The sequence below is a fragment of the Scylla paramamosain genome, chromosome 49 (genome assembly GCF_035594125.1).
Source record: "Scylla paramamosain isolate STU-SP2022 chromosome 49, ASM3559412v1, whole genome shotgun sequence".
Classification (NCBI taxonomy): Eukaryota; Metazoa; Arthropoda; class Malacostraca; order Decapoda; family Portunidae; genus Scylla; species Scylla paramamosain.
The window spans coordinates 5,159,286-5,168,343 of record NC_087199.1 but is presented as its reverse complement, the minus strand read 5'-3'; the positions used below and the strand labels follow the sequence as shown (position 1 = coordinate 5,168,343).

Here is a 9,058-nt window from a genome sequence, read left to right as displayed (position 1 = left end):
GGTGTGGTGCAGCACTACCGTGACAGCACCACGCCACACTGCACCACAGTCACCTCAGTAATGGGGCGGTGCCGGGCTGCCTCCTGCACCACCTCCAGGCCCCGCACCACCTGGCCAAAGACACCAGGCCAAACACTACCACGCTGCACGTCCCGGGTGGTGATTCTGAACTGAGCACCCCGGGCAGGGTCACCATTCTCCCACCACACCACAGCCCCCGCCTTGCCTGACTGCCAGTACTCACCCTGGTCAAGGTGTGGCAGCAGGGCGGCTCCTCCCCTCCCATCACCTGTCTGGTAGTCTCCTCCCTGCACACACTCCCCCGGCCGTCCCTTATCCACCACCTTAAGCAGCCTGGTGTTGGCGTAGCAGGCGCCCCGCTGGCCCGAGCACAGCAGCATGAACTGCCGGCCCACGGGGGTGTCCACGGGTAGACTCACTAACACCCGCCGCGCCGCGCTGCCGGGCCACGCCATGTCCAGGAACACCTTGCAGGGGGGAGCGGCCGGCACCACCTCCCCCATCTGAAACACATGTTGTTGTTGTTGTTGTTGTTGATTTTGTTGTTGGTGTTGTGTTGTTGTTGACAGTAGTAGTAGAATTATTACTATTATTATTATTATTATTATTATTATTATTATTATTATTATTACTATTACTATTACTATCATTATTATTGTTATTAGTAGTAGTGTTATTATCATTACAGTTACAGGTATTACAAATTTCATCATCATCATCATCATCAGTAGCAGTATCAGAAGTATTCTTATTTTTCAAACGTTTATTAGTATTGTTAATGTTCTTATTACTGTCATAACTATTAGTGTCATCGTCACCATGGCTGTTGTGGTCACCATCATTATCACCATCTCCATATCACTGTTGATAGTAATAATAATAATAGTAATAATAATAATACTAACATGAATAATGACAACAATGACCTTTTTTCTGTGATGACGCTCATTACTCTGATTATTGGTGGTGTTTGAGATGATGATTCCCTCGTGATGAGTACTGGCACTGTGAGGAGGATGACAAGAGCCACCTGCCACACCGCCAGGGGCACCAGTGAGGGGGAGGGAGGACAGTGGTGCAGCCCTCACGGTGCTGCTGTGACAGCCCCCACCGCCAGGGAGGAGGGAGGAACACTGCCTGGCGGAGGGGCAGGGCGGGGAGTGTGGGGAGAGTGTGGCTGCAGGGAGGGAGGGAGGGAGGGAGGGACAGTGGCTGGCAGAGGGGCAGGACGAGGAGTGTGGGGAGGGTGAGGGCGTGCAGGAGGAAAGAGCGAGGGATGGAGGAACAGTGGCTGGCGGAGGGGCGGGGTGTGGTGGACCAGGTGAGGGAGGGTAAGGCTGAGAACGGGTGCGCGAGTGTTGTGATGGGCAGTCCCCTTCCCTCCAGCCACGCAGTGGTGGCACCGGGGTGGAGCGCGACGCCCTGACCCACCTGCAGGGTGGCGGCGCCTGGGGGCGGGACCTGGGCCTGCAGGGAGAGGAGGTGCAGGCGGCCGTCTTCAAGGCTGATCCTTGCGTGCCGAGTCTGTCCCTTCACGTCTTGGACGGCGAAGACAAGGCCAGCCTCCACCAGGCCCCTGGCACGCTGTGTCAGGCTGTGCAGGTCCTCAGCCTGCAGGGAAGAGGCAGCGAGTCAGGCTGGCAGTTTGGGGAAGGGATACAAGCAGTACATTTCAAAAGTCAGCAGCAGCAGCAGCAGCAGCAGACCTTTCGGCTTTCAGCAGCCTACTCAGTGTAAAGGGGGGCTTACACGGGGCAATTCACGGCTGCTTTTAGCCGGATCGTGCAGCCGGGAGCGAAATACAGCCGGGATTTGCAGAATTGTCGGAGGAGGCGGGAACCCGGTCTGTGGGTGTGATGGGCCGCCTTGCCTCCATTTTTCCCGGGTCAAATGAGAACAACTCTCAATATAAAATTGAAAATAGGAGAAATATTGTTGGCAAGTATTTTAGTAATAACTACTGACTGTCTGCCATTATGTACAATAAATAAATAAAATATTTACATTCATTTATAAAAACTGTGGAAAACAGACGAGGAACTTTGTTTATGTGGTCAGTGAGGCAGCCAGCGGACCAGCACGTGTGTACCACAGCACCACAGGCTGCCAGGCTATATACACCAGTAACAAGTCCACACTCATTTCTTCCTTTGTTTTTTCTTCAAGCACAGCAAAACCACAGCCACAGCAGCCAGCTCGTCGGAACACGACTCCATCTTGATTGTTTGCGTTGTGATGCAGCGGGCCAGCGGCTGTTCTCCACCGTGTGAAGGCTTTCGACTGACAAGCCGGCTGGAAAAACAGCTCACGCAAACTCGCCTTAGCAAACCACCCCACACTGGAGAGAGAGAGAGAGAGAGAGAGAGAGAGAGAGAGAGAGAGAGAGAGAGAGAGAGAGAGAGAGAGAGAGAGCCGTGAGCAGCGCAGCGAGAGCAGCGCTGACGGGCGGCATTGACACCCGGGGCCTGACATACTCACCGTCAGGGGCGGCTCCAGCAGGGCCTGCAGCCTGTCCGCGATGGAGGAGGCCGCGGCCCAGGCTGCCGGGAAGCTGGAGTCCCCCGAGGTTGCAGCAGCAGTGCCCGCTGCCTCCAGGGCTGCCTGTGTGGCAGCGGCGGCAGTGGTGGCGGCCTGCAGGGCTGCACGCGATGCACATGCCACCTGAAACACAACACGGCAGTGAGGCAGTGTGTGTGTGTGTGTGTGTGTGTGGTGCCATGCAAACGGAGGGGCGCATGGTGGAGGCGTGGCCTGTGGTGAATAACTTAGGCAGGAGTGTTGATTATGGTGGTTTGAAGTGTTTGTAATTAGTTTAATACTGTGTACCACTGTGTAACTCAACAAGTGACTGATGAACTGTTGACGCGCTGCTTGTTTAATACTTTAACATTATTGTCGGGTAAAGCACGTGTTTGGAACTGCAAACAATGTGTTGTATATGAATGTTGTATGGACAGCTTGAGGTGTGCTCAGTAAACTCCCTCACTCACTCACTCTCTCACTCACTGACCGTGGCCAGAGGAGTGACCTGCAAGCACAAGTGTGAGGCCACACCTACCCTGGTGACGATGGTGACGGCGTGGACGTCGGGAAACACTCCCAGGCACTCCCCTGTCCTCTGACTATCCTTCTCCATCAGATGGTCTGTGTCCTCAATGACCTCGTAAGCTTCCTGCCGTGTTGCGGCCGTGCGCAGCGACTGCAGCGCGGCGTGCAGCTGCTGCTCCTTCTGCCACACCTCCTCCTGCCTGCCCTCTACCCGGGACTCCTCGCGGCGCACCGCCTCCAGGGCACTCTTGCTCTGGTCCACCAGCGCCCACAGCTCGTCTTGCAACCGCTGCTGGCGACTGCTCCAGCCACCGAGGGTCGTCAGGTACTCTGCCAGTTGGCTCTGCTCCTCCTGGCAGGAGCGGATAGCAGCCAGGACCGTCGCCTCTTGCTCCTGCAGTAGGGACTGTGCCCTCTTGCTGAGTCCCGTTGTCGCCTTTGGTGCAGGCCGTCTCACTGGTGGAGCTGCCTGCTTCCCTGGCTCGGCTGGCAGAGAGGCCCGTCCTCTCAGTCCCCTGATAAAGTCCTCCGTAATATAGGAGATGGGGAAATGGCCCGCCCCGGGCACGGCGTGACTTGCCCGGCAGGTGGGGCACGTGACGGCATCCTGTTGCTTCAGTCCGTCAATGCACGGCGAGCATAGTGTATGGCCACATGGCAGAGTGCGTGGTCGCCTGAGGGTGTCATCAAAGGTGATGAAGCACACTGGACAGTCCTCAACATTGTCATCCTGAAACAGAGGCGGCGTGAGGAACACACTCCACAGCCCGGCACGCTCCTCACACCAAACACCTCATGCTGCTGCTGCTGCTGAGGCTGTCAATCTTTTCTCCGTCATTAACCCCTCCCCTTCATGTATTTCCCGTTACTGCCACACACACACACACACACACACACACACACACATTCTTAGCTCTCTCTCTCTCTCTCTCTCTCTCTCTCTCTCTCTCTCTCTCTCTCTCTCTCTCTCTCTCTCTCTCTCTCTCTCATTTTGCAAAATGAAAATGAATTGAATTAATATTCAGCTATCATGTATATCAGTTATTTACTCCTTACCATGTCAAGTTCATATATATATATATATATATATATATATATATATATATATATATATATATATATATATATATATATATATATATATATATATATATATATATATATATATATATATATATATATATATATATATATATATATATATATATATATATATATATATATATATATATATATATATATATATATATATATATATATATATATATATATATATATATATATATATATATATATATATATATATATATATATATATTAGTTTTATAGATTTTTTTTTCAACACTGATTAATGCAACACTCACCATGTCTGAGGATTGCTGCCTCTTTGTTGCTGGCCTTCCTTCAGTTTGCCCGCTTCTTTATTGCTGCTCTTCCTTCAGGCTGCTGGCCCTCTGTCTTGCTGGCCTTCCTTCAGGCTGCTGGCCTCTGTCTTGCTGGCCTTCCTTCAGGCTGGCTGCCTTTGTCTTGCTGCCCTTCTTCAGGCTGCCTGCCTCTCTGCTGCTGCCCTGGAATGACAAATAAATTTTATAGGAATGAAAGCCATGTCGGGGCAACAAGTCGCTGTAACACACGCACACACACCAGGATGCATGTTGTTGTTGTGAGAGTGTGTCAAGCCAAGGGTGGTAATAGTGACATGTGCTTCATGTGCCTCACGGCTTACAAACTTAATGTACTTGCATGCCTATGACCTTGAGCACCAGCTGCTGCTGGCCGGCCACACACTGCTGCCAAGTGCACGATGACCTTGCTCCTCTTCATAATGGAAACTGAGGCACTACTTTAAATACTACTACTAAGAGAGAGAGAGAGAGAGAGAGAGAGAGAGAGAGAGAGAGAGAGAGAGAGAGAGAGAGAAAAGCATATACCTCACACACACACTATCACATGTTCCACTGTTTCATCCTCTCCCATGTCACACATCTGGCTCTCTCTCTCTCTCTCTCTCTCTCTCTCTCTCTCTCTCTCTCTCTCTCTCCCCAAAGTAGTCTTGCTCATTCACGTGTTAACTATGAAATCCGTGGTGTTGTAAGGGCAAAACCTTTACCTGGAACGGTAGTAATGCAAGGTTGGCGGCTGTGTCTGTCTGCACCGTACTTCTGGCATCCGGAGGATCGAGACAGCTAGCTGGGTCTCTCTCTCTCTCTCTCTCTTAGCGGCGAGTTGCAGCCTAAGTAAATAATATTGATACAAATCTTAAGGTGAAAACACAGCTGTTATGGAGGAAACAAAGAGACACCGGTGATAGGCAGGGTGGAAATATAGCAATCTATCCTTGTAACATAAAGTTTAGAGTAAAAGAGAGTAAAAGCGGGAGTTGCTTACCCTGCCACACAACATACACGCCCAGGATGTGAGATACATGACTGAGACCAGACGCGACGCGCTGAGCCACCCCCATACTGCCATTTGCCCTCATTCAGCCACTGTCAAAAAGAAAACAACAAATACATTAATTCAACTCTGAACTTTCCTAAATTACACAGTTATATAGGAAAGTTGAAAAGCGCTCAGCAAGGTGGTAGGTTGCTGCCGTTACAGCACGCCATTTCACCACCAGAAGTATATAAATAAGACAGATCAGGTGTACTTAGTTCACAGCGGCGGCCGCGAGTCCACTGAACTGTTACTCAACCACCACCCAGAAACAACAGTTCTCTCTCTCTCTCTCTCTCTCTCTCTCTCTCTCTCTCTCTGTTCACATTTATTTACATAATATTCATTTGCTCATTAACTTTACTACTCCCTCTCTCCCTCTTTCTTTCCTTCCTTCCTTCCTTTCATTTCACTGCCATTGTCATTCGTTACCTGTCATTCACTGATTCCCTCCCTCATCTATAAACTCAAGGGAGTTAGGGAAGGAATTAGAATGGAGGAGGAGGGAAAAACAGGAGGAGCGAGAAGGAAGGGAGGGAAAGAATGGAGATAAGGGGCGTCAGCACTTGGAGTGTCGTGATGCTCTCTCTCTCTCTCTCTCTCTCTCTCTCTCTCTTACCACTTCTCCCTCCCTTTCTCAGTCCTTTTTCTCTGGGTCCTTTCTCAGTCTTTCTCACTTGCCTGCCTCTCTCCCTCCTTCGCTTTGAAAATTTTCCTTCCTTTCTTCCTCTTAGTATTATCATATTTCCTTACCTCTCCTTCCACCCATCCTCCTTCTTCCACTCTTTAATGTATCCTAACCCTTAATTCTCTCTCTCTCTCTCTCTCTCTCTCTCTCTCTCTCTCTCTCTCTCTCTCTCTCTCTCTCTCTCTCTCTCTCTCTCTCTCTCTCTCCATCCCGCAAGTATGAGGTATGCAATTTGATAGATTTGATTTACTTAGTTTATTTCATACTAACAAGTTTAATATATCAATTCAATTCACACACACACACACACACACACACTCTCTCTCTCTCTCTCTCTCTCTCTCTCTCTCTCTCTCTCTCTCTCTCTCTCTCTCTGATTGCTGAGCCCATTCATGTCAATTACACAGTCAGTTGACTCTAATCAGAAGCTTAGGATATTGAACAACATTACCAAAAACGAGTACTTTGAATGTTTTTTTTTTTCACATTGTTAGGTACCAAAACCCCAAAATGTTTGAAAGCCCATTCATATGGGTATATGAAACGACTGTAGAAAAAACGTATATTTTGAATGTTTTTGTGCATATTAGGCACCAAAACGGTGAAAACCATGGAAACCACCCTATGTGGGAATTGATAACAGCATTACCAAAAAATTCTCTTTCGGGTGTTTTTGAGTTGCTTAAGTACTAAAATGTTACAAAGCATGAAAAACACTTTTAATAGAGAAACACGACTACATTACCAAAAACAAGTATTCTGAATATTTTTTTTCTGCTTGTTACGTACAAAAATTACAAAATACATGGAAAGTATCCTATATGGGGAAACGAAAGAAATTTGCCAAAGACGTGTATTATAAGTTTTGAACTTCTTTAATAATAAAACACTAAAACGCACGAACACCATTCTAGATGGAAAATCAGAACAACATTACCAAAAAACGTATATTAAGAGTGAATTTCACATTATTAGATACCAAAAAGACAAAATGCATATACAGGACCCTATGTGAAGAAAACAAACGACATTTTCAGAAAAAAAAAAAAATAAAAAAAAAAAAAATATATATATATATATATATATATATATATATATATATATATATATATATATATATATATATATATATATATATGTTTTGAGTGTTTGAGAGCGTGTTTAGGTACCAATACGCTAAAAAAAAAGAAAAATGGATTATACCCTATATGGTAATACAAAATAATATTACGAAAAACGTGACTTTTGTTTTTTTTCTGCTTCTTACTTATCAAAACGCTAAAACTTTAGGGAAAAAAACCCTTTTTAGAGAAACAGACAGAAAAAATACAAAAACAAGTATTTTGAGTGGTTTTCAGCTGCATACGTACAAAAACGAAAAAAAAAAAATACGTGGAAAGTACCCTGTATGGAGAGAACAAAATGACATCACGGGGAACGTGTAATTTGATTGAATTTAAGCTTCTTAGGTAACAAAACGTGAAGCACTTTATATGGAGAAACAGAACAACATTACCAAAAACGTGTGTTTTAAATGTATTTCACATTGTTAAGTACCAAAACGCTAAAATGCAGGCAAAGCATCCTAAATTGGGAATAGGAGCGAGATTTCGAGAAGCGTGTCTTTCGAGTGTTTATGAGCGTGCTATTCATCAAAACGCTTATATATATATATACTCGTATATATATATATATATATATATATATATATATATATATATATATATATATATATATATATATATATATATATATATATATATATATATATATATATATATATATATATACATACATATATGTATATATATATATATATATATATATATATATATATATATATATATATATATATATATATATATATATATATATATATATATATATATATATATATATATATATATATATATATATATATATATATATATATATATATATATATATATATATATATATATATATATATATATATATATATATATATATGAAAAGCACCTTATATGGGAATACAAAACAACATTACGAAAAATGTGTGTTTTGGGTGTTTTTAACTTATGTACCAAAACGCTAAAACGTATGCAAAACACCCTTTTTGGCGAAAGAATAACACTGCCAAAAAAAAAATAAAATAAATAAATATATATATATATATATATATATATATATATATATATATATATATATATATATATATATATATATATATATATATATATATATATATATATATATATATATATATATATATATATATATATATATATATATATATATATATATATATATATATATATATATATATATATATATATATATATATATATATATATATATATATATATATATATATATATATATATATATATATATATATATATATATATATATATATATATATATATATATATATATATATATATATATATTGCTAATCCCCAGCGTTTTTATATAAGTGGTCCATGGCCTCAGAGGAACAGCCCTACACCAGGGGCAAAAGAGGTCACTTTATCAAAGTTTGTAAACGATGCCGCGTGACTCCCTTTTGTGGTGCGAGTTTTGCTGTTCACCGCACCCTGATTCTACACCTCCTCCACCAAGGTCAAGGCCTCGGTGTCAGTGAATCATTGTCTCCTTGTTTTCTTAGGGGGTGGAATAGCCATGATGAAAGCATTGTGAGGACAGTTGAGTGTGGTGAGTGGTGGCATTGGGTGTGTGACGTTGTATCAAAGTTTGTAAACAATGCCATATGACTTCCTCTGCGATAACACAGAGCCTCCCTGTGATTGGCTGCCTTGCGTGTGACGTCGAGTCAGTGACGTATCATTCCGGCAGCCAAGGAGCAGGCTTAGAGGGTTAGCA

At 43.5% G+C, this 9,058-nt stretch overlaps 1 protein-coding gene across 2 annotated transcripts in view; it reads right to left on the bottom strand.

Annotated features, from left to right (window-relative positions):
* LOC135095589 (uncharacterized) overlaps positions 1-5,757 on the bottom strand; it is a 6,454-nt gene extending 697 nt beyond the window's left edge. The window contains exons 1-8 of one of the 2 annotated variants that reach the window (XM_063996503.1): positions 5,723-5,757; positions 5,458-5,558; positions 5,180-5,302; positions 4,434-4,637; positions 3,080-3,799; positions 2,500-2,682; positions 1,453-1,632; positions 1-524 (exon numbers count right to left, since the gene is read on the bottom strand). The exon at positions 1-524 is cut by the window's left edge and continues 697 nt beyond it. In XM_063996503.1, coding sequence (XP_063852573.1) covers positions 15-524; positions 1,453-1,632; positions 2,500-2,682; positions 3,080-3,799; positions 4,434-4,436 — 1,596 coding nt within the window. In that variant the 5' untranslated portion in view covers positions 4,437-4,637; positions 5,180-5,302; positions 5,458-5,558; positions 5,723-5,757 and the 3' untranslated portion in view covers positions 1-14. Of the gene's footprint in view, positions 525-947; positions 1,633-2,499; positions 2,683-3,079; positions 3,800-4,433; positions 4,638-5,179; positions 5,303-5,457 lie in introns of both variants that reach the window. The other variant, XM_063996504.1, reaches the window with a different exon arrangement.
* Between the last annotated feature and the right edge of the window lie 3,301 nt (positions 5,758-9,058).